We start from the raw sequence: 27,287 nt of genomic DNA on the forward strand, positions 1-27,287 counted from the left end.
TGACGGGAGAGCAGACGCTCAGGTAAAATATCCTCTTTCTTTGTGGTCCCTCCGTCGATTAAATGTAGGCAACGCATCAGCGATTTCGGATTTCTATCGGCAGCGGTTGCTTCGCTATTTTGACGAAGTCCGGTAAGTCTGAAGTAGTCGTTTGTTCGTTTGCCACCATATAATAAATACGTTTCAAAGGTAATCTCTAAGTCAGTCTTTCCCAAAGTGGGCGATAACGCCCCCTTGTGGGTGCTGCAGGTTTCAAGTTGCGGGTTATAGTAAAAGTTTCGTTTAGAATTCTCCGTTAATATACATAAAAGTATTATATATAAGTCATAATAATTAATTAATTTAATTTGAAGTTATAGTGGTTTTTAAATACTTGAAAATATGGGGGCGCTAAAAAAATGTTTATTCTCAAAGTGGGCAGTAGACAAAATAACTTTGGGAACCACTGCTCTAAGTGGACCTGTTTGATTGTTATATTAACCGCGTCTATATATGTTATTCTATTTATGTTAACCAGAACGGCATTTCTTGTGGAATGCCGGAGGCTTCGCTACGCCACAAAGCGGTCAGTGCAGTGATATTGAATACAAAGGTGTTCACATGTGGGTTTCCACTGTTGTACACTTTTGTTGAAACGTAATCATTGTTATTTTTCAAAGGAAAAGAGTAGGATTACTCTTTATTTAACAATATATAAAAATGGCAGTATCGACTGTTTGTAGTAATTAATTGGAGCGTCGGTGGCTCTCTGCAGGTCCTGGGTTCGAATCCCGCCATGTATCAATTTGTTTTCGATTTCCGATTTTACTTATGTACATTTATCCGACGATCTTACGGCGAAGGAAAACATCGTGATGCAAACTGCACATCTCTGAGAAGAAATTCAAAGATATGTGTGAAGTCATCAACCCGTACTTGGCCAACGTGGTTGACTATGGCCTAATCACCCTGAACTTAGGGTAGGCTACGAGCCCCTCAGTGGGGACAAATAGTGAGCTGATGGTGATGATGTGGTAATTAGATTTATAAATAAAACATATCCTAGACCAGAGATGGTAAACCTTTACGTATTAGACCGTTTTTATAAACTGGCTGTCGCAAGCGAATCCCTCTGCGTGCAATGTTAAAAACTTATTTAGTAGCCTATGTTTTCTTCCAGACTACGTTCTATATTCATCGATTCTGTTCAGCCGTTCTGGAGATACCTTCAAACAAACATCCATCTAAACATTAGTATATATAATATTAGTAAAATGTTTACTGAGGTAAACTTACCCAAAGATAATTTTGATTCTACGATTATTGCCTTATTAAAATTCTAATATCGCTTATCTCTTCTAAAATAATATTTACAATTTATATATTTTTTTTGCTATTAAGATTTCTTTTTTGAAGAAAAGCTAAAAACAAAGTTAAAATGACTAAGTTTAAATTAATTTTATAGTGATCGTATATTTTTATGAAGTTGTGCCTATGGTATACTATACAAAATAAACATAAGGGTTAAAATGTTAGAAGTACGAAGTACCCAAAATATGCCGCGTGCTACTGGTTCACCATCCCTGTCTTAGACATTCTATTTATGAATATATTATATAATATATGTTTTATAAACATCGCTATATATTTAACGAAGAGAATTTTAATTCCATGAGTAAAACCCAGTGAAGATAGAATTTATTTTTCATGGAACAAATCGGTGAAAAGTTAGAAAAAGGTTGATAATTTGTCAAGCTAACTTTTTTGGGAGGAATCTTAAATAATAAATTACTTTCTGTTGTTTTTATCATTACGACCTTTGGCGACATTTTGTTTGTAAATTATACTTTATTACTTTAATAAGGTCTAAAAGAATAATAAATGATAAAACCACATTTTTGTTTTGTTATAGGTAGAGATTTACATATGGTGGCAAACGAGCGAGCGCTCACCTGAAATCGCTGAAATAGCGAAGTGACCGTTGCCCATAGACATACGCAATTGCGTATGCGTTGCCTACCTTCAATCGACGGAGGAGAGGATGCACAGAAAGAAAATATTTTCCCTTTCCATGCATTCTCTCATCCGGTAAGTCCACTTCCACTTCCCATCCTTTCCTTATAAGAAAAAGGGTGGGCGATAACTAATTTTCCTATATACATAAATCAATAGCTGTTCGTTAGTCTTGCTAAAACACGAGAAAGGCTGAAAGGATTTATCTTATCTTGGTTTTGAAATGTTCGTGGAGGTATAAGAAAGGTTTTAAAAAATCGCATAATTATCGGTAAATAATTAGGTTTTTTCATTCCTCGCGGACAAAGTCGCGGGCGACAACTAGTATAATATAAAATACGGTGTCAAAATCCTTCTCAATCATCTCTGACAACACATTTCTGCACTATTGCATTTTGAAACAACAATTTTTATATAAAAAAACTATTAAAAATACTTTAATCCGCAGATTCAAGTAATAAGTTCGTTGAGAAATAAATTGAAAAATGTAATACATTTTCAATTTCATGAAATCGAATAGGAAATGAAAATGTGGAAATAAATAAAATTTAAAACGAAGAATTAAATGAAATGCAATCGTTATTTCTTTAGGCCGAAATAAAATTCAATTTGCAATGAGATATAACAGCTGCGAGAGAAATAATTTTACAAATGCAACATATATTTTACAATGAATTTTCGATCTTTATTATTTAATAGCTTTTGCACGGAATTCTGTTCCCATGAAATTAAAAATATACTTAGTGTCTTAGTGCCTATATTTTCTTCCAGACTATGTTCTACATCTATGCCAAATTTCAGCGAGATCCATGCAGCCGTTGTGGAGATACCTTCCAGCAAACATCCATCTAAACATTCGCATAAGTAAGATAGACAGGACATTACAACCAAACCATACGCGGAAAAACATTATTAATGGTAGGGTTTCATTTGTTTAATTTGACATTTAAGAAAGACTAGCTGCCGCTCGCGATTTCGTCCGCAATGAATTAAAAAAAAAAATAGTAGCCTATGTGTTCTTCCCGACTATGTCCTACATCTATGCCAAATTTCAGCAAAATCCATGCAGCCGTTATGGAGATACCTTCTAACAAACATCAATCCATCTATACATTCTAATTTATAATATTAGTAAGATGTAATATTAGTAATTACTCTTAATGTCCGCTCTATAACTAGTAACATTTGAATCTCTACGTGAAATACACGAATTATGTACACGGCTCGCCGGATACTATCAATTCACCGTTAAAATGTTGTTACGAAAATTTAAAATTCGATTCAGTTTATTACGATGTCGTTATTTTATGTTTAAAGTTAAATATATCAGTTTGATTATTTCATTGAAATATTCGTGAAAATCAACTTTAAGTTATAATTGTCTACAACTTTGTAAAAAATAAATAAATAAAAAATATAGTAATTAAAAAAAGAGAACAATTTAGATGTATACGTAATAGTGGTAAAATAACTTGTAATTCTAATTTCTTTTTTTTTGCTATATACATGTTATAGCTTTATAATGTAAAGAAGCGTAATTTTGCATATCAGACTACTTAATTATAAATAAATATTAGCATGTAGAAATTTATTGCTTTGTATTTTATATTAGCTCTGTTTAATACTTACATAACTTAGGGTCATATAAATCACGAATATGTAACAACAAAGTTGTGTTTGAACTTATATGTTTGTATTTGTTTGTAAATCTTGTAGTGAGAATAAATAAACTTACTAATTCATATACATTTATTTATCACATTTCTAATATAATACATTTCATATAAAAAAATATATATATACAAAACATATTATATTAAAAAGAGAACACCACCGGCTGCGGAATCCCATGACTCAAACAACCAGTGGTCAGGGCTGCAGAGACAGGAACCTTCTCACGATGCGCGCGGTTTCTAGGATAACTGCCTTTTGTATCGGGCCCTTAATCCAACTGTTTAGCGAGAGCTTCTTGAGATGTTGGTCGAAGCTCTTCGCTATCAGTCCATTTACCGATACGACTATCGGAATAATGGTAGTCGATTTCATACGCCACATGGCGGTAACCTCGTGAGCCAAATCTAGGTATTTTGAATAAATAAATATTATTATTATTATTATTATTAATTATTGAAAGAATAAACTGTACAACACCAAAACTTGGGCAAACAAATAATAACATCTTTCTTACATAAAAAAAAAATCTACTAATATTATAAATGGGAATATTTAGATTGATGTAGAACATCAAGAAGAACACACATCATCAGCTCACTATACGTCCCCACCGAGGGGCTCGGAGCCTACCCTAAGTTAGGGGTAGCTAGGCAGTAGTCAACCACGCTGGCCAAGTGCGGGTTGACTTCACACATTTCTTTGAATTTCTTCTCAGATATGTGCAACATCACGATGTTTTCATTCACTGTAAGAACGTCGGATAAATGTACATATGTAAATCAGAAATCTAGAAACATATTGGTACATGGCGGGATTCGAACCCAGGATCTGAAGATTGCAAGTCAATTGCTTGACCACTGAGCCACAGACGCTCTTTAGGCTAATAATTAAGTTTCTTTCATTCCGCGCGGACGGAGTTGCGGGCGATAGCTAGTGTTCTATACAGGTGTAAAAACTTACTAAGAGTCTACTGTTCAATATTAATGATATAGAAAAGCAAGTAAAAACTTATTGAACTCATAAGCTCGACAAAAGTTACTCCCACAAGACTAAGCCACGAACACTTTATAGTTGAGTCATTGTATTAGTACTCCAATAACTTACAACTAACTTAAGTCCATTCGTTCTCAAAGATATCTAAAACTAGATTCAATGTACAATCCACTGGGCAGTGCAACTTCACTGAAACAGATATGGTTCAGCAAACTTGACTGAAAGCTAAGGATTATTTGTTCCATTTCAGTATTGTACTTTGTTTATATCGCTATTTCAATTCTTAAAGTTACCGTGGGTTTCTGAGACTATTTTCTGTTTAAAGTTACCGTGGGTTTCTGAGATTATTTTCCGTTTAAAGTTACCGTGGGTTTCTGAGACTATTTTCTGTTTAAAGTTACCGTGGGTTTCTGAGACTATTTTCTGTTTAAAGTTACCGTGGGTTTCTGAGACTATTTTCTGTTTAAAGTTACCGTGGGTTTCTGAGACTATTTTCTGTTTAAAACATATCTCTTTTTAAGACTAATTATATGTTTTATATTGAGATTTTTATCTTAGAACCCCACAATTAATTGTTAGATTTCTTTATGCATTTTATTTAATGATTAAAAATGTTATTAACTAATTGTTGGTTTCCGAGACCAAACTGCCCTGTATCTTTATCTCGGTTTTGTCCACGATGAGAGGAATGACTAAATATGTGTTTTACAGGGATTTTTGGCCTCAGAAACCAACCATAAGTGTTTCAAACAAATATACGTCTAAAATTGTTATGGATGTAAAATCTCTATAAAAAATTAAAATAATTTCGTAAGAAAGTCTAATCGTAATATCTCACGCTCTCTCTCTCTATCATCTTTATATCTTTCGTCTCTCTCTTGTAACGAAATGAGGTTAAAAGTGACCTTGAAACGTTCAATTGCAATTAATTGCCGTAAATTTTTTACTGCGAACTATTAGCTTATAATTATTAGATTATTTTTGCGTTGTCTTGTTAAATATTAAACTAATTCGACCACAAAGGACTACGAAAATGTTTACTTTGAAAGTTTCTCTACAACAAATTCCAAAGTAGGGAATAAGATTAGTAAATCCCAAAGCGGAGGCTTAGGTTTGTTTAGCTTACAGCCTGTTTATTGTACGACGAGTTTGTCTCACTGGGTTATAAAAAAACTTATGTTTCTTGGTTTGACTTTGAGCCTTACGAAATAATCTTAATACTTGTAAAATTATTTATTTCTATATCTATTATTTAGAAGCGGATTAGAGAGAGCAATTTATTATTCTAAAATTGTTCAAGCAGTAAAAACCCACGTTAACTTTGTGCCCATCAATCGATTCGGAGCCTACCCAAGTTAGAAGTGATTAGGTCATAGTCAATGTTGTTTCAGTGGGTTGACTTCACACATATCTTTGAGTATATGTATGTGCAGGTTGCATCACGATGTTTTCCTTCCCTGTAAGAACGTTGGATAAATGTACATATGAAGTATCGAACATCAAAAACACATTGATAAACGGAACGATTGCATTTATCTCCTTGAAATTTGGCATAGATATAGAAGATAGTCTATAAGATTACATAGGCAACTAAGTTGTTTTTTTTATTTCTTTACGGACGGATTGACGGTCGATAGCTAGTACATAATAAATGTATTTACACTTACTTATATGTTAGTTTCGACAATAGGACGGAGGTAAACTTTACACACTGGTGTATTTAGTTTGAGAGGCAATATTTTAGTGGAAGGTTCCCGCATCTGTACCCTATCTATTCAAATAAAGAGACAAGGGTAAGTCTAAGGGATTCAAGGGATTTTAGAGGGTTAAAGGCTAAAGTACTCGTAAAACATAATACACCTGTTTATCCCTCGAGAAATCTTCAAGGGACCGAATGCTTATTTGTGCTAAAGATAATATGTTGTGTACTTCAATAAAACTGTTAATCTTTTGATGACAGGAAAATTAAATATAAATAAGGTATTCTTTGCGTCCCGTAGGCCTAATTTAGTCCTTTTCCCTTCCCATCCTTTTTAAGGAAAGGATGGGAATTGGAAGTGGACTTTCCGGATGAGAGGATGCATGGGAAGGGAAAATATTTTCTTTTTGTGCATCCTCTCCTCCGTCGATTAAAGGTAGGCAACGCATATGCAATTGCGTATGTCTATGGGCAACGGTCACTTCGCTATTTCAGCGATTTCAGGTGGCCGCTCGCTCGTCTGCTACCTCATGATATAAAAAAAACAAATCAAATGTTTTTTTTGGAAGTAGTTTACACTGTATCCATGTAAATTAACTAAGTCAAAAACGTATTTATACTAAGCGGGGAATCTTTTAGTCCAATTTAAAATAAGTGTGATTTGAATTATTCTTTTTTTATTACATTAGAGCAATCTTTCCCAAAGTGGGCGATAAAAATATTATAAATGCGATTGTTTGATTTTTGTTTGAAGGTATCTCCAGAACGGCTGTACGGATCTTGATGAAATTTGGCACAGATATAATACATAGTCTGGAAGAACATATAGGCTATTCATTAAGTTTTTTTTAATACCACGCGGACCGTTACGAGGGCGACAGCTAGTATAAAATAAATAAAACGAACTCCAATTCAATTCGTATACGAAGTATGAGTTAAGTAGCTAGTTTATTTACATTGTACTCGTATGTTGTAAAGTTTGAGACGAAACGTATGTAGGTACTAGATTAGACGGTTTACTTTTAGCCGAATACAAAGTAGGCGGACCATTGTTACTTACAATGTTTTTTCAGTATATTCTAGTTCCTTTATAACACTTTTTTTTAGTAAACAATAAAACTAAAGTTATTACGGTGAAGGAAAAGATCGTGATGCAACCGGCACATTATTTACCACGCAGAATTAAAAAAATGTTATTAGTAGCCTATGTTTTCTTCCAAACTATGTTCTACATTTATGCCAAATTTCAGCAAAAAGAAATGAACTTGTATAGATACGGCTAAAAACCACATCCCCCCATTGGGGACCCTTCATTAGGGTGAGTGGGACTGGTATTATTTCGCGGACGCGGCCCTTCGCTCACTGACGAAACTCGTCGGTGCTGCCACCGGACGAATACACGTGAGTGATTAGCCGTTTTTATATAAGTTTATTGTAATGTCTCACAAAAGTTTGAATAATTTAACAAGTGATGAAGTTATTGAAGGTATCTCCGACATCCATACATCTAAACTTCCGCATTTATAATACTAGTAAGATAAAGTTTAAAAGTCATATGTTTAACTATAGTTGTAAGCACGGTTATAATTCTTAAAATAATAAATATCGAAGTATAAAAGCATGAAAATTGTTTTATCAGATTTTTACGACATGACACGTCGTAAAGGTGTGAAATTAATGTCATAAAATTTAACGACAACCAGCTTAGCGAAATCCATTTTGATATATTGTTACATTAGTTGTGTTTTAAAGGATTTTTATTTTAGATGTTGTATTACTAAATATTGTAAACCGCTACGACTATGTCCCTTCGTAGGCAACGTAAACCATCGTAAACTTAGTGCTCCGTGCACACAGCGTGCAATCGTCAACGCGAACTACATTTCAACTGTATAGATTTTCTTTTGAAAATTTTGCCATCCTGAAACCGCAGTGACTTTTCTTACGATAGTATTGATAGTGTGTGAGCGAATAGTTTAAGTGTCTTTTAAGAAGCAAACCCAAACCGTAAAAAAAGTTTTTAATTAAGTGAAACAAATGAACAAAACAAAAGACAATAAAAAAAGTGGAACAAAAGAGAAGTTTTGAGAAAAAATTGGCGAAGCAAGAGAACAGAGGTAGTGGTCTTTTCTACTCATTATAAACCTACCATTGCCGATTAATTGGTAAAATGAGATTTTCTTTTATGTAAACCTAATACGTAGAACTCTAAATATTGTCATCCCTTACATTTTCTTTGACAGAATAGAGGCAACAATATCGAATCCCACAATTGTGTTAATAATTGACATATAGATATGGAGTAGTTAATTAACTTCTTAATATATGTTAAAGTTTCCGGTCACGTTCGGACTTTATTGGACGTTTATTGGTATTTATGTTGGGCTTTGTAATACTTGTATGTGAACGAGGGTTCTAATTAGTAGACTATGTTATGATCTTTATATGTTATGTTACTATCGTTAAGTAGCGGTTTACTTTTAGGGTAGATAGACAAGTAAAAGTAGCCACATAGAAATTGTTCAATTAATTCACATAAATTATTAAATTGTTTTTATTTAATTCTCATTAATTTATTTTTGTATTGCCAACATTTAAATTAGTATAAATTTTTTCCTATGCTGGCAATAATTCATTGGCCATAAGTGTTTGCTACCTTAATGCACGCTATTTTTCTTATATTTATTATTTCTAAGTAAATATTCAATAGTTAATAAACAACCACACTTGTTTAATTAAACATAAATTATTACTAAAGATGTAAAACTTTTAAAGATCACTTTGTTGACTTTTTCCAACAAAATTAGAATATTCATTTTTTTGGAAATTAAATCCAATGGGTTTCGTTATCATCAGCTCACTATGTGTCCTCATTGAGGGGCTTGGAGCCTATCCTAAGTTAGGAGTGACTAGGCCATAGTCAACCACGCTGTCTAAGTGTTGACTTCACACATATGTTTTAATGTCTTAGTAGAAAAGTGTAAAGTAATATTTTCCTTAACCGTAAGGACGTCAAATTCTACATATGAAATTCGATATTTTAAAAACATTTATACTTGGCGGGGATCGGACCAGGATCTATAGATCAAGCGGTTTATCGTACTAATATTATAAATGCGAATGTTTAGATGAATGAATGGTTGGATGTTTGTTTGAACATAGTCTAGAAGAACACATAGGATACTAAGCGTTATTATTTATTTGGTTCCGCGCGGGCGGATTCGTAGGCGATAGCTTTCATAAATTTATTTTACATTGTATTTTATTTGGTAGTATTTTTTTATTTTATTGTTGAAAATAAAAGTAGCGAAATGACCACAATAACTGAAGGTACATTGTTAACAATGTAGCAAATATTACCAAATTTCACAACGAGTTATGTACAATTGTTATAATGCTTAATGATTCTATAATTTGAGGTCATTTTGCGTACAGCTGCAAAATTATATGATTTTATCTACTTTACACTATTGTCACACTGTAATATTGTAAAAAATATAAGAATGTATATGTAATTAATACGTTTTTAGCTGAGAGTTCACAATACCGAAACATTTTTCTGGAAAATTATGAGAATTTCGATTTTCAGGGAGATAGAGAAAGAAAATATCATGTTTTCATATTAATGTTTTATATAGATAATAAAAATGTGCAAACAAATTATAAACATATTTGACACATGCAATATGGTTTGTATTATGATTAATTAACGAATTTTAATAATTATTAAATAACAACTTTATCTACTTAATTTTTTTTTGTGAAATCTAACTTTCTGTTTTTCAAAGCTTGTAGCTTAGCTAAGCTTAAACAAAAGGTCGACTCTCATTTATAAAATATGGAGTAACTAGTACGATGAAGTCGAAATAATAATGCAAATAAAATGAATTCTAAATTATAACACGCCGACGTATAATTTCACAACTCGGGACTGCAATATTTCTCGTCCGTCCGCAATTTTCCCGCCAATTACCCGGAACAGTCGGCCCCAAGCCACCGGAAAGCGAATATATCTTCTACGGAAATATTCACATCACTATTATAGTATATAGAATAAGTTTAAACTGAATTAAAAATCTACCTTGATCTTATTTACTTTAATAATCTCGACCCATACAACTGCGTCTTTGACAAAGGCTACGACTACGGCAACGTCTACGTTAAAGTCTACGTCTACCACGAAGGCTACGACTACGGAAACGTGTACGACAAAGTCTAGGACTACATCAGCGTCTACAACTACGCCTACGTCAACGTCTTCAACTACGTCTACGAGAAAGTCTACGGCTACGTCTACGTGTACGTGTACTTGTAGATGTTTGTATCTCTTTACGATTACGTCTACGTCAATACCAACGTCTCGTTACTGATAGCACTGTTAAATAATTAAAGTTAGTAACATTAGTAAATAGTTACAACAAAACCTTAGTGCTTAAAATTAAGCTTTTATAAAAATGAAGTTGCCATTTCGTTTTTAATTTTTTCTTGTTGCAAGTGAAATATGCAAACGTAGATAAATGGAATTCAAAAGGAAATTAATTTGGCCAGTTTTTTTTAGAGAACAGTATTGTTTCGAGATTTAATTAACTTCTGTTGAGTTCTGACAGGTAACGAAATTGAAATAAAGTCAAAGAATAAAAACATTTCATAGAACAGAAACAAAAGAATCTAACCTTTTGATGTTAAACTAACCGTGGGTTTCTCAAAATCTCTGTATAAAACATATCGTGATTCCTATCATTATATTTAACAACACAGAGACAACAACATGTTTTAAACGGTGATTTTAAACACAGAAACCCACCATAGAAGAGTTTTTTAAAACTATGTATATACATTGTAATTTAAAATATATTATAAGTATATTAGCAATGTCTTTATGTTAAAAGAGATGTGATCCATTTATATAATATGAATCATCATAATGGACCACATCTGCGAAGATTTATTCAGCACGCTGTGACCGCGTTATGGTCATTCATGTCACCAGTTGCTTTAAACGACTCTATATTTAGATACAGGATGTACTTCAGTTTTATTATATAGGATGGTTTCGACGTACTAAAAATAATCATAAGAAATGTTTAACCGCACGCATCGTGAGAAGGTTCCAGTCTCTGCAGCCCTAACCACTGGTTGTTTGAGTCATGGGACTCCGCACTCGGTCATGCTCTATTTTTAATATAATATATTTTGTATAATTTTATAATGTAATATATTACAAATAAGGTTAATAAATGAATAAGTTTTATAATAGTTTAGAAAATCATAAGAAATATTTTTACGTATGTATGTATGTGTGTTGATACATACACATATTATACGAGTATGTATGTTTATTGCTTGTGATCGCTATAGACTATAACTACACTAACTGTCGCCCGCGACTCAGTCCGTACGTAATTGAAAAAACATAATAAGTAGCCTATGTGTTCTACCAGAGTATGTTCTATATGTTTGCAAAATTTTATCGAGATCCGTTAAGCCGTTCTTGAGATACCTTCAAACAAACATCCATCTAAACATTTATAATATTAGTTTTAAACATTTGCCGCGCTTTTGTTATAAAGTCCAGTGTCAGAATGAATAGTGAGGGGACACAAATGTCGATATTATAGTAAGGCTAGTGTTGAGTCAATACGCAGCCACATTTTCGGATTTTTTATGGGTATTGATAAATAATCGTATTTAAAATGACTAAATGACTAATGACTAATAAATCATCGAACATCCTGTATATTATTCGATGCATAATTCAGCATACAGCAATACACGTTTGATTTGTCAAATCTATTATAATATGTAATCAATGAGCTTCCGCGCCAATGAATATATTTAATGATATCGTATTTACTGATTTGACCTGATTCAAATATGTTAGAAAGCTTAGTAACTTAAAAATTAGAAACTTGAATAACTTAGTAATTAACATTACTATCGCATTGCATTGTATTGACACTCCGAGGCAGGAAACGGATCAAATACCACATTTTAAGTTACAAATCGATTCAGCGGTCAGGTTACAATAGGCCTAATGTAAAAACCTCAGTGAATTATTCAATTACAGTGGTCTGATTTTTATTTTTAAAATTATGTTTACTTTATTAGCTTCGAGTGCTTTTAGTTCTAATTTAAGGACCTTAGGGCTGCTTGTAATATTGAAGCCAATGGTTGCTTCAAATTAATGATATACATACAAATAGTCAGGATGATTTCTCTCTCTATAGTGTTACGATTTATTATTTTTGATCACCCAATATTCGTGTTGTACTCTATTTGTGTATATCTTTGACTCTGTCATAGTTACGGTAGTATTAATGACGCTTATTATAAACAAACTTTGCGTGAGAAATTAATTTGGAAGTTTCTGGCTGAATAGTTGCGTGTTGTGACTCGCCGTGATTGACGCTCGCTAATGATGTTGGGGACAAATAAGGGCGGTAACAGACTTGGTGTACAAGAAATAAGGTAGAAATTTAACTTTATATAGCTGTCGCCCGCGACGCCTTCCGTGTGTAATTTAAAACAAACTTGATTAGTAACCTATGTGTTCCTCCAGGTTATGTTCTACATCTCTGCCAAATTTAGTGAAATACATGCAGCTGTTCTGAGAGATGAGCTGAGATACGTTCAAACAAACATCCGTCCATAGACTTACGCATGTATAATATTAGTAAGAATAAGATTGGTAATGTTATCTTTTCGCTATGACTGACATGCCAATATGATAGTTACAATAATTAGTTAAGTCTGTACGTCGGGTTGCAATTAACGTCATCAGGGTCTTGAATTATTCAAATATCTTAAAACGCATGCTATGCATATGCTTGAGATGCAAATCTTAAGAAAATAAACTCTTATTTACACAAGTTAAACTTTCTCGAGACATTATTATGTTACTAATATTATAAATGCGAATGTTTAGATGGATGGATGTTTGAACGTATCCTCGGAACGGCCTAATAATTTTTTATTTAAATTTCACACACGTATAGAACATAGTCTGGAAGAACACTTAGGCTACTTATTAAGTTTTTAATTCCACGCGGTCGAAGTCAGGGGCGACAGCTAGTAACGGAATAAATAATTTTTCATTTGTAATTTTGCTGTGGAATAAAGGGTTTGGAATGAAAATGCAACAATTCGATTACAGATATATTTCTAACAACTATATCAGTGCAGACGCATTAAATTATATTTGCTTATTGATCGTAGAAGCATTTAATATTTATAATTTATATTTATTTATATTTGTATATAGAATATATGAAGAATATTAAAATAAAAAAAATACTTTTGTCAAATAAATTATTCAAACTTTCGTGAGACATTATACTAAACTGATATATAAACACGGCTAAACACTCACGTATATTCGTCCGGTGGCGGCACCGACTAGTTTCGCTCTGAGCGACGGGCCGCGTCCGCGAAATAATACCAGTACCACTCATCCTGATGAAGGGCCCCCGATGGGCTCGAAACTAGTCAGTGCCGCCACCGGACGTATATACGTGAGTGTTTAGCCGTGTTTATATATCAGTTTAAATAACTTCTCAGAAAAATTCTATTTTTGTATATAAAATGACGAATACAAAAACAAACATTTGGTAAATACATTTTAGTTAATATTTTTGTATAAATCTGTAATTTAAATATTCGACATAAAATCTACGAAATGCAACTAAACTAACCCACAATATTACTCATAACAAAAACATGAGACGTATCGAATGACGTCACTAATCGCCACACGCCATGTAAGTACACTTTTTATGTGCAAAGTGCTAGAATATTGCACATACATAGTAGTCATGCCATACTCTGTCTCATTTTTTTGTCCATGTGTAGCAAGTTTTAGACTTAATTCATAAAAACACAAATAAACCTAAAAAATAATAAACTTAATAATAGTAAACCATCGCAAATACAACGTGTACAAAAAACTTACACAACATAAACATAAAAAAATAAACTAATAACTATTTAATAATTATTTCATAAATAGGTAACTTTTTCATTTAGTTAAATAAAATAAAATAGCTTATTTTATAAACAATATTAATTTATACTCTTTGCATATAAATAAACAACGAAAATTTCCTATTATTGTGATCTTTTTGCATATATAAAAATGAAATATGGATTAATAAGAAATTTTGAAAGCTGTAAGGTTCTTTGTAACTAAATTTTCTCTTGTCAAGATATAGAAAGTTTATATGGTTATAAGAAGAGTTTATATGGCCAATGCTTTAAGTTTTCGCTTAGAAAAGAATGTTCGTTGTTTTAATATATATTTATACATATTTAATATACGTGGCATAAATACTATTTTACAAACAAATTATATATATTAATGTATGTAATTATAATTATATCACAAAACACAGACGAGATATTTAAGCTACAATTTAATACTTATTTTATTATGTTTCATCTTATTATTAATGATTTAAATTATATTTTAATATTATAATAATTTAATCATAAATTTCTATTATTTCTACATAAAATTATTGAATATTATTTTATTAATAATATTTAAAACATTTATTTTACTTTATCCCACAATTTTAATGAATATTTTTGTGTAATGTATAGAAATAAAATTTGTTCTAATTTTATTTTGCAATATTAAATGCTGAATAATTTGTTTACTTTGGTATTCGATATTAAAAAATTAATATTATTAACTATGAGATTGTTAATATTAAAATTACAATTCGGAATACTTAGTGCTCATAAAACACATATATATTTGTGATAATAAGTTTTATAATATTAAAATAATATTATTAATAATGTGCTGTTTGAGCAATTATTAAATATATTTTTATTATAAAGCAGTGTTCAGATAATTTATGTTAATTTATTATGAAGTTCAAATTGCTATAAAGGAGATTGTTTTGCAATAAATATTTATAAATTCTATATATTTAACTATTTTTTTTTTATAATTTTATTATTTTCATCGTCTGTACTTATTCTATGATTTTTCTATAATAATAATAATTATTTACATATCTAGAAGGCCTAGGATATATAAATTTTTAAATACACCATGGTCCTTTTACTTAATAAATAATATAATAGCCTTAAATAAATTTGGGGTTCTTAGAAAATTGACAAATAATTAAACAGTTTATTTTCTAATCTGGTCAATATAGATTTTACTCCATTTTGTATATACAAATATATTGATCAAATTTGTAGACTTTGATATATATTTTTAATACTGATTAGGGATTGATTTTGGTAAAAAAAAGTATGGCACATGAATACATTAAAATTTATTTAAATCCCCGAGCAATCAGAATGGGTCTAATTCAATAATCATTTCTGACAATATCCAAGCAAAGAATAGCGGCCGTATTCATTTTCCACTAAACAGTTAGTCGCGCGACTGTCGCGCGGTTTAGCAGTGCAGTCGCACTAGTGGAACACGACTCTATATAGATAATGGTATATATACTAAAATTGAGTCTATGTATTCTTTAAATCGTCAGTCAAAAATGTATAGATAAAAAAGAACGTGATAAACTGAGGAAACTAAATTATTAACCATAACCCATTCAGTTTGCGCAAGGATTACCATGAGAATGTAATATAAGCTTATTATATCAGTTAAGAAATGTCTACGTGTTTAATGATTATTAATATATTAACTATTGATGTAACGTCTTTAATTTATGCTAAGTTGATATTGACCCCGACGCCCGCGACGAACTCGTCTCTGATAAGCGGCAGGAGGGCCGTATGTCTGTAATATTAATGCACATTATAATTATTTTTTTTTATAAAATATAAGCAGATTTTCGTAAATTTACTAATATTTCTTGTACCATACTAACTAAGCTCTAGGTTTATGCTAGGATATGGTTTACGACAATAGTCGAATGGCGGGATTCGAACCAACGACCTTATGATCGGAAATCCGAAACCCATAAGGCTATTTACGCAAATAGAAGAACAAAACAAAACTAAGATTCCTATCACACTGAAAGTAATTTAATATCAACTTTATAGATTTGCTTCGTCATATTTAAAATCACGGTAACTTTTGTTGACGATTTTTTAACGATTGAACGAAATAAGAAATTGTCAAGACATGAGCCTGTGTACGAAGCTCTATGAATTTGTATTGCGTAAGTCGCTTAGTGACTAAAATCACTAGGTTTCAAAGATTTCCATTGTGTCATGTACGAAGGGCTTAAGAGGGGGCTGTATCTATTGTTATCAAAAATACATAAGTCCACGGTAAGATATTAACTCACTCGTGGGGCGTGTGGGGCGCGTGGGGTGCGTGTGGGGCGTGCGGGGCGTGTGCTGCTGGCCAGGCGGGCGCGTGCTTGTGTGCTGCAGCCCGCGCGCGCGCCAACAGCGAGATAACCGCGCGTTTAGTCGGCGACATGGCGGCCCGCGCGCCACCCAGCAGCGGCCGCTTGCGGCCCGCGCTCGCAACCCCCCCACCCGCACCTGCACAGATACCTAGATATAACCTTGAGTTGGCAATTTGGGTAACAGAATACATTGTTCCCTAACAACGCAATTCCAGGTAGCAAAAGCGGGTGATTGAAATCAAGGTATGGAAGCTGAAGGTTTTTTTCAGTTTGTTCCCTTCATCAGATCATTTTAAAAGTAATTTAGTAAGTTTATTAGTTAGTAATTATCGAATTAATACAAGCAACACATTCACTACAAACAAAAGAGTCTAGATAAAGTATTTATAGTTTGAATATAGACGTACCGACCTTGCGCGGTGGCGAGAGCATGCACGGCTGCCGGCTTGACGCCACGAAGCGCGGGGTGCGGATGCGCATGCAGCACGCCACCTAGCACGGGGCTGGATAGGCCCAGGATGTCACCACCTAGCACAACACTTGTTAGTCACCAGGTTAGTTAGCATTAAATCAGCCACAAAACACAAAATAAAGAAGTTGAAGGTTTTCGAAATACATATTTTATATCATATAAATAACCATAAATATATTTGTTGTAAAGCTAAAGGAAATTGGTTAGCTCATCGTATTTGTTACAACACAGCAGACGATTAGACAAATAGCACAAATTAACTTAGAGAACTCACCCAATATAGAGTTCTGTGTGAGTAAATGATGTGTTGGTGCTTGTTGCAGAACTCCGCTGCCCACAAGCACACCGTGACCAGCGTGACTAGCCGCCATCTGTACAAACAACTTATTACTTTGAAAATGTATAAGGGAGTCGGTAAAGTAATTATTAAGCTTAGACTTGTAATCCACATGTCTTAGTTCCATTCCCATTATTTAACAATATATTTTTTCGATGTTCGAATTTCGTATGAAGCTACCGTTGCTTGCAATTGAGCATTTAAAATAGGCAGGTATCGAAAAAAATTATGGCCTTGTGTACAAAGGGTTTTACAGTTAAATGCAATTTAAATATTTATTTTAAAAGTATGGAATGACTGTGTGAAAGAGGATATGCGTAAGAAGGGGGTAGACTCGGATGTGACGGCTGATAGAGATGTAGTACATAGGCAAAAGAGCAGGTTGATGATGATTTTAAAACGATTAAGGTTCTGTTTTCGTTGTCAGCGTTCTTTATATCAAAATTGCATAAGTCGTTACAATTTCACATTTTAAAATAGGAATTAATATCTCAAACATTTCGAATGCACTTTGAAAAACCATCTTGTAATATTAATTCTTAGTACATTTTGCTATCAAAGTGCACTTGATTTAAAACGAATGAAATATTAAATATATATATTTTTCTCTGACAGTGATAAATTGTTGAAAAGAGCAGCTATTAAATTGTCTTGCAGTACTGCAATGAGAAAATGGTGTACATTCAAATAAGTTTTTCAAATAAAATGTTGGATGCAATATTAAGGTAATATTCAACATTGAAAAATATTATTTTATCTGTATTTAATTTATAATATAAATAAACTTAAAAGAACTTTACTATAAAGAAAAAACAATAAACCGTAAATATAGGTAGAGCGTCGTGACTCAGAGGTTATGCACTTAAAATCTGCACTTAGGTTCGAATCCCGCCATGTACTTATGGATTTACATATCACATACATATTTATCCGACGCTCTTACTGTGAAGGAAAACATCATGATATTTGCACATATGTGAGAAGAAATTCAAAGATATGTGAAGTCAACCTGCACTGGGCCAGCGTTGACTGTAGCCCCCGTAATTTAGGGGTAGGCTCCCCTCAGTAGAGATGTATAGTGAGTTAATGATGACAGGTAATTACTTCTAATTAAAATGGTAGCATTAAAGATGACTGACTACCATAATTAGTTTAAACATAACATTTATGTTATGACTCCTGACTTATGTTGAACATAACATCTCAATAAATTTCAGGCTTACCTGATGATGTGATATATGTTCCTGTGCAGGTGTGGGTGCTGGAGGAGAGAACTCCCGAGCATTCGCTGGGCTGAGAGCGATGCCACCGGGGAGAGACGTCGGCACTGCCGCTTGCATATTTGGCATCTGCTATAATAACTTCTTTTAGTACCTTGTAATTGAACTTACGTAGATTAGTTATTCTGTGGAGGTTTTCTTTTTTTTTATAATAAGGTGGCAAACGAGCGTACGGCCATCTCACCTAAATAACGAAGCGATCGTTGCCCGTAGACATCCCCAATTGCAGATGCGTTGCCTATCTTTAATCGGAGGAGGGGATCACAGAAAGAGAAATCCATCCGGAAAATTCTCTTCCACTTTCCATTCTTTACTTTAAAAGAAAAAGGGTGGGAAGTGAAAGAAGACTAAAATTAGGCCTCCAGCTCCACAGTCATCAGAGGAAACGTGGAATTTCTGGCACTTGACGCCTGTCTTCTGTGTAGTCGTGGTATTGCAACGCGCGAACCGGTCAATTCGTGCGAAGATTTTAAAGCATGCTCTACACTAATAATATAGAGCATAGAAGATTTAGACAATGCAAAAATTAATTAAGTTAACTATTTATGATCACTTACTCTTTGTTTAGGCCCTACATCTCTTAGAGGTAGGGTTTCCTCGCTACCACTTCTAGAAGAGTCTGGCGGAGTCAGTCGTCTCTGTTCGCTTTGTGAGGACAGTATCTGCATTTCCAGCATCTGTTCCTGTCTGATGTCATCATTGTAGTCCTAAGATAGAATCATAAAGTGTGTTACAAAAATGGTATAAATAATGTATATTAAATTAAATATTTAAAATATTTTTATCTTGTATTTGGGTTTTAACTCAATTCTAGTACTCATTACTTTCATTGAATGTGGATGGCTACAAAGGTGAAGACCAAAAGAAAGTATGAATCGATTGTGTGAAAAAGGATATGCGTAAGAATGGGGTGAATTCAGATATGACGGCTGCTAGAGATATATGGAGTAGTAGTACATACTATTCCGACCCTCCGTGGGAATAAGGGCAGGTATATAGATTGTAGGGTACCTTAGGATAGCCGAGGACCTTTATTTACCCATTTAAATAAAAGTAATTTAACTCTCACAATGAAATTTCAATCTTATCATCATAGAAACAGCTTCGTGCTTATGGTATTGTTGTACAAGAATCGGTATGTATGATAAAAATCGCTTAAGTGGGAAGGTAATTTAATTCTCTGTCTACTCACAGGTACAAGAAATCTTCTCAGTTCAGCAAGAGCATACGCAATACGCGCATGTGCCTCAGCTGGTGTTGCAAATGCGCTGATCTCTACATGCAACTCGTCTGATAGGTGAGCGAATTTAGGGTCACCAGACACACGTAGCTCTTCTTCCTAAAATCATATCTAACTATAAGCCCATAATTAAATGACAATTAAATATTATAACATAATATGAATATTAATTCCATGTTTATGTCATTATTAGCTGTCGCCCGCGACTCCGTCCGTGTAAAAAAAATAAGTAGCCTATGTGTTCCAAGACATAGGTTTTGTATATACCAAATTTCATCGAGATCCGTTTAGGCGGTTTGGGTTACCTTCAAACAAACATCCTTCCATCTAAACATTCGCATCTATAATATTAGTAAAATGGAATGTATTGATTAACTATTTTGAACTATTGTGTAACATTTGATGAACGCCTCATTCGGTCTTATAAAATAGAAAACTCGTTATAATAGGGTTAGATGCACCTTTTGTCTATCTTTCATAGAGCCGCGACCGAGTACCGCCATCTTGCACATGGTGTCTTCTTGAAGCCTCTTCAAAGAGTTACCTTTTGGACCCAATAGTTTACCCACGAAGTTAAACTGTAAAGGAAAGTCATTAATTAAGAATTTTCAACTGTTCTAATACTATTATGGAAGGAAAGGATTTAATAATATGTGCTAAATAAATTAAATCACAGGAACAATTCTTGTATATATCAAGAATGAATTATTTGCCAAGATTAGGAAATTACTTTAAAATAAACCAATATTTTATTTACTAAAACAAATGTTTAAAAGCATTCTTGTGTTATTGTATTGTTTCAAAATTAATTAGAAGGTAACTTTCGCAGTGGAAATCGACTTTTAGCAGACGTAAATCTGTTAAACTCACCTTAGGATGGTCACGTACGGGTACCACAACTCGGACGCATACTTTCACAGGTTTGTCTCTTGTTATATCCAACATTCTTCTCTCGCCGCGCCATTCACCTATAAAAACAAAAGTAATTATCATCTATTACATTCTAGTTAATTAGTTGGTCTAAATCTAAAATTAGAAGCAGAAAACATGAAAAGTTTATGTTAGTAGACACAACTATTTTTATGACACAAATATTATATTTGTACACTTTGCTATTTTTATTTGAAAGGCGTTTTGAACAGATTTTAATATTAGTAGAATTAACGCACTTGTTTAAAATTGGTATTAGAAAAGTGACTGGAAAGTCTTAGAGACGTTGTGCACGGATTCTAAAATACTCCATCCATAATATTTCTTACGAATTTATTACGGATTTGAGTGTTAATTAATTCATATGTAACTAAACTTGCAAATAGTAAATAAAGTGCCGTATAAAATGTAACATAAATATTTGACGTTGCTTGTAAAATGCACGTTTTCACGATATAAATATACAAAAGCAGAAGTCTCGGAGCATTACCATTTGGAGTATAACCCTGTAGCACTCCTCTTCAGATATTTGAATAATTCAAGATTCAACCATCAAATTATACGGCTACCGAACCGGGTACATTAGTAATGGTCATACTTTCCGTATTCAAATTATTGTTATCCCATTTTCAATGTATTTAAATATAATACGTTATAACTATGCAAAAATTTTTAAACATTATTAATTAGAATCCTTTGGCGCAAACGAAATACTTTCATGACAAAGTCAAGTGCCAGAATCAATAGTGAGGGGACATAAACGTCAACATTTTAGTAAGGCTAGTGTTGCGTACACCGGCACAGTGTCAGATTTTCTTTCTAACAAAATATTTAATAATAATCTCACTGATGGCGAAGAGCTTCGACCAACATCCCAAGGAGCTGTCGCTAAACAGTTGGATTAAGGGCCCGATACAAAAGGCAGTTATCCTAGAAACTGCGCGCATCGTGAGAAGGTTCCCGTCTCTGCCGCCCTGACCACTGGTTGTTTGAGTCATGCGACTCCGCAGCCGTTTTTATGTTTTATATGAAATGTACTATATTAAGAATAAGGTTAATAAATGAATAAGTTTTAAAAAATCTTACTATTAAACAGTATGTTAATGTTACTAATATTATAAATGCGAATGCTTAGAAGAGCGTCGGTGGCTCAGTGGTCAAGCACTTGACTTGCAATCTGCAGGTCCTGGGTTCGAATCCCGCCATGTACCAATGTGTTTTTCGATTTCCGATTTACATATGTACATTTATCAGACGTTCTTACGGTAAAGGGGAACACTGTGATGCTGCACATATCTGAGAAGAAACCAAAGATTTGTGTGAAGTCAACCCGCATTGGGCTAGCGTGGTTGACTATGGCCTAGTCACCCCTTACTTAGGGTAAGCTCTGAGCCTCTTATGGGGACGTATAATAGCTGATGATGATGATATGTAGTTATTTAACAGTTAAATATAATCCAAATAAACAATCTAAATTTCAAATCGAATTTCGCATTTCTAAGCCATTTGGCATTAGTACAAAAGTAATAAACTTAGTAATAAGGCGTGTCTACTCCATTCGAGTAACTTTGAGAATGCGTCGTCAAATCAGAGCAGGTGAGGGTCGTAAATTCTGTTTCACTGTACTAATCAATCCTTACCAGTTCATGGCAATTTGTTATTGTTATACCGGCCTGGTACATGTTACGTTAAACTAAACAAAAGATTTTATGATACACTCCAAAATTAGTTGAACACATGTGATGTGTTTTTGTGTGTTCTAATTATCATTTACCGAGAATTTCCGACATCAAAATCTTACTAATATTATAAACTAGCTGTCGCCCGCAACTCCGTCAGCGTGGATATATAAAAAAATAATATGTAGTTAAGTTAAATAAAAAGCAGCTCTTCAAGAGATAAATTCGTAAAAATAATAGTGTCCTATGTCCGTCTCCTGGCTCTAAGCTACCTCCTCACCAATTTTCAACCATATCGGTAAAGCCGTTATTGAGTTATAAATAGTGTAACTAACACGACTTTCTTTTATATATATAGATGCGAATGTTTAGATGGATGGAAATTTGTTTGAATCTTCGGAATGGCTTAACGGATTATTATGATTTGGCATAGATGTAGAACATAGTCTGGAACACATAGGATACTTATTAAGTTTTCTTTTAAATCCGCGCGGACGAAATTAAGGGCGATAACTCTCTGTGTAAGACATATCTTTATCTAGATAATATGTTTTAAACAAACATTTTAGTCTTGGTTATTAAAGATTCTTATATTTTATTTCTCGTAAATCTACATCGAAATTGTAGCGGTTTCTTTCCGTGTGATATATTTTTACAATTTGTGATTTAAATTGAATTAAAATATTTAAATAAATAAATTATGTTGCAAAGCTATTTATAACATATATTGTAAATACAGTATACAATTCATATATCTACACGTTATTCAGCCGACATGAAGATACTCAGGATGCGTGGTCCCGTCCCGATGCGTTGGAGGAACAGAGGGGTTTAGTGGGTATGCCTCCGTTATGGAGGAGAATCCCACATAACTACCGCGTCCCCCCCGGGGGCGAGGAGTATGCATAAAGCATTCCCCTCTGAAAAAAAAGGATGCGTCCAAACGCAAAGCTCAAATGCAAGGCAAAGAACTGACGGCGAACTCTGTAGTAACACATACTAAATAGTACTATAGCTATCGCACACAATACTGTCCGTGCGGAAATTAAAAATAAAACTTTATGAGTCACCCTGGCTTTACACATATTCGCGAAGAAATGAAAAGATATGTGTGAAATCAATCCGCACTGGGCCAGCGTTGACTATGACCTAGTCACCTCTAACTAGCTTCAAGAGCATCAGTGTTTTCCTGCTTTTTCGTCTGATAATAAATATAATATGCTTAGTAGAGTATTTTTATTTTGTTTTTACGTGTTATTTATTCGCGTCAACTTTCTTAAAATGAAAACATTATGAACGAGGTTTGTGTAAGTCTATAAAACGTAAAATTAATTACGATATTATTCTGAGCGGCACATCTGGCGAGGATTTATTCACCACTTCATAATGTTAAGCATTGCGTCGATATTTCGAGCACCTGATATTTAAGGAGCATTTCAACTGATTTATAGCTCAAGTTTAACTTATTTTGTATTGACTTTATACGTATTAAAATAATAATTCGTTATACTACTAATCTTTTAGTCTAGATGTCGCCAGCGACTTCGTCGGCACGGATTAAAAAAATACTTAATTAGCCTTCTAACATTCAAACATTCGTATCTTACTATATTAATGCGAATTACTACTATTAATGCTAGTATACATTTATTTATCACATTTCTAATATAATACATTTCATAATAAAAAAATATATATATACAAAACATATTATATTAAAAAGAGAACACCGCCGGCTGCGGAATCCCATGACTCAAACAACCAGTGGTCAGGGCTGCAGAGACAGGAACCTTCTCACGATGCGCGCGGTTTCTAGGATAACTGCCCTTTGTATCGGGCCTTTAATCCAACTGTTTAGCGAGAGCTTCTTGAGATGTTGGTCGAAGCTCTTCGCTATCAGTCCATTTACCGATACTAATGCTATTATTAATGCGAATTTTTAGATGGATGGATGGACGTTTATTTGAATATTCGGCATACGTATAGAAATAGTCTTGTAGAACACATAGGCTACTTATTATGTTTCTCCTTATTTCCGTGCGGTCGGAGTCGCAGGCGACATCTAGTTTATATTAGTAATAAATAATATTCGTTTCTAAAAAACAGCTGACGCCCATGACACTTCAATCGTCAACATATGTTAAGTTGTTTAGATTGCAAGCAGTCACAATAGAATTTACATACAAACCCGAATACATAAACTCGAAGAAGCTTAGTATAATCTGTTATGTCAATATGTTTGTGTCAAATAAACTCAAAAACTACTAGACTCATATGAAAAATACTTTCAGTATTCGAATGCTAGATTAACTCTTAGTAAAATAGACTATTTTTAATGTTGCTTATTGCTGTTTTAATATGTCAGACATGTTTAGAAACCTGTCAAAAAGTTACATTAAAAAACAATTGCTATTCAAAATATTCAGGGTAAAAATATTTCTATGTGTTACTATGAAACTCGTAAAATCCGAGCACGTTCATTTGAATGTTAAGAAGTGGCGTTTTATGCGAGAGGGGCGACATCTGTTGACGTCACGTCGACATCTCCAGATGTTTGTACAGTTAATGTGTTCTACGTAGCTTTTATTACAGAACTTTTATGAATGCACGTGACGGATGCATGATTATTGTATTTTTCATTCCGATAGATGTCGCCCGCGACTCCGTGTTCTTCCAGACTATGTTCTACATCTATGCCAAATTTCACCGAGATTCGTTAAGCGGTTTTGGAGATACCTACTAACAAACATCCATCTATCTATACGTGCATCCAAACAATCGTATTTATAATATTATTAAGATGGTATTTAGTCTTTTGACTTTGACTGATCTTAATTATATTATTATATAGTTGCGAATATTTAAATGGATGGATGGATGCTTCTTACATAGTATCTCCGGAACGGCTGCGATCTCACTGAAATTTGGCATACATATAGAACATAGTCTGGAAGAACACATAGGCTACTAATTAAGTTTTTTATTTGCGCGGATAAAATCGCGTGCAACAACTCAGCGGAAAGTTAGTAATAAAATAAAATTACATAAAAGTGATGCTATAATGTCTCTAAAGACGGATCTAAAGCGTACATTTATCATACAAACGACCAACCGCCAGGTGACGTCTCCCGAAATATCACGTCCACTCGTTTAGTATAAAACATCTTACGTATATATGCTTTTACGAGCTTTTCAAATCTATTTTGTGGACAATTGCAACGTTACTGACAGATTGTGAATTTCGTTATTATTTAATCTTATCAATTTAAAATCATATTGTCTACTAAATCATTCATATTTCTTTACTTTATAAACTCTCCAAGCTAAAGGTCCATTGAGTCGCGTCGGACGTAACGCACGTACCAATCAAAGACGCTTTGTCTTGATGCGATGCGATGCGGATGATGAACGCAGCGCTATGTTAAATTAATTAGGCCATAGACAACCACATCGATCCACTGCACGTTGCTTGTCTTCACACATATCTTTAAACCTCTTCTCAGATATGTGCTGGTTGCATAACGTTTTCGTTCATCGTATGAACGTTGGATAAATGTACATATGTAAATCGTTAATCGAAAAACACATTGATACACGGCGGGATTCGAACCAAGGGCCAGCAGATTGCAAGTCAAGTGCACCCCTGAGCCAACGGCGCTTATCTTTATGAACACAATCGGTGAAGAATCAAATATATATACTCGTATACTTCTGGCCAAGATAAAAGGTGTAAGATATTCATAGTTAATGTATTATATTTATATCAATTATGTTGTCGAACAGATTTAGATGATAACTCTTTTAATAAATTGTGAGTGTTGGTAACTATCCAATTATTTGATGTTATATTTGTTTACAAAACGATTATGTGGTAGTGTAAACATGGCTTAAACATGTCTAGATGTTATCCAGAGAGAGATATGATATTCTGTTCGCTTAATTTTTTATAACAGAAAGGGGCAAATGAGCAGCGGGAACACCGAGGTGTTCAACGACGCCCATGGACATTGGCAATACTAGAGTAACCGCAGATGCGTTGCTGGCCTTTGCGATGGTGATACGCTTGCTTTTTGAAGAACCCTAAGACATAGCGGTTTGGAAATACCGCCAAGGACAGACCATTCCATATCAATTTCCATTCCATTAGTATAATGGAATTGAAAGTAAAGAGTTAACCTCACTGAGTTTATGCATAAGAAAAATCGCATTTTGGATGGGTGTTTGTTAGAAGTTATCTCCAGGCTGTATGGATATCGCTGAAAAGCATAGATTTAGTACATAGCCTGGAAGAATATATAGGTTAATAAGTAATTAAGCGGACAGAGTCGCACGCGACAGCTAGTCAGTTATATTTAAACTGGTATATATAAAATGGTTTTTATTTCAAACCTCCAAGTATAATAGTTCAAAAGATATTGCCATTTAAAAAATGTACTAATTATTTTTGTTGCAATGTATTTTGTAGAGATTTCGAAAATTCTAATTTCTAACCTCAAAATACAACTAGTTATAATTTTATTCTATAATTTCTATTATTAGAGATCTTATTAATAGTAACTAACGCTCAATTACTAACGCAACTAGTATTATTGATTATTACAATGATTAATAGTCTTTGGCTTTTAGGTAATGAGCCGAGACCATTGTTCACGCT

The 27,287-nt window shown here is 33.5% G+C and overlaps 1 protein-coding gene across 5 annotated transcripts in view; it reads right to left on the minus strand.

The window, feature by feature from the left end:
* Positions 1 to 15,592: 15,592 nt before the first annotated feature.
* Positions 15,593 to 27,287, minus strand: part of LOC106113542 (KH domain-containing, RNA-binding, signal transduction-associated protein 2) — an 85,499-nt gene continuing 73,804 nt past the window's right edge. For 4 of the 5 annotated variants that reach the window (XM_013306379.1, XM_013306392.1, XM_013306386.1 and 1 more), the window contains exons 3-10: positions 20,895 to 20,992; positions 20,486 to 20,602; positions 19,977 to 20,123; positions 19,342 to 19,491; positions 18,728 to 18,856; positions 17,442 to 17,538; positions 16,630 to 16,831; positions 15,593 to 16,115 (exon numbers count right to left, since the gene is read on the minus strand). In XM_013306379.1, coding sequence (XP_013161833.1) covers positions 16,043 to 16,115; positions 16,630 to 16,831; positions 17,442 to 17,538; positions 18,728 to 18,856; positions 19,342 to 19,491; positions 19,977 to 20,123; positions 20,486 to 20,602; positions 20,895 to 20,992 — 1,013 coding nt within the window. In that variant the 3' untranslated portion in view covers positions 15,593 to 16,042. The remainder of the gene's footprint in view (positions 16,116 to 16,629; positions 16,832 to 17,441; positions 17,539 to 18,727; positions 18,857 to 19,341; positions 19,492 to 19,976; positions 20,124 to 20,485; positions 20,603 to 20,894; positions 20,993 to 27,287) is intronic. The other variant, XM_013306400.1, reaches the window with a different exon arrangement.

The sequence above is a fragment of the Papilio xuthus genome, unplaced genomic scaffold (assembly GCF_000836235.2).
Source record: "Papilio xuthus unplaced genomic scaffold, Pxut_1.1 DF829758.1, whole genome shotgun sequence".
Classification (NCBI taxonomy): domain Eukaryota; kingdom Metazoa; phylum Arthropoda; class Insecta; order Lepidoptera; family Papilionidae; genus Papilio; species Papilio xuthus.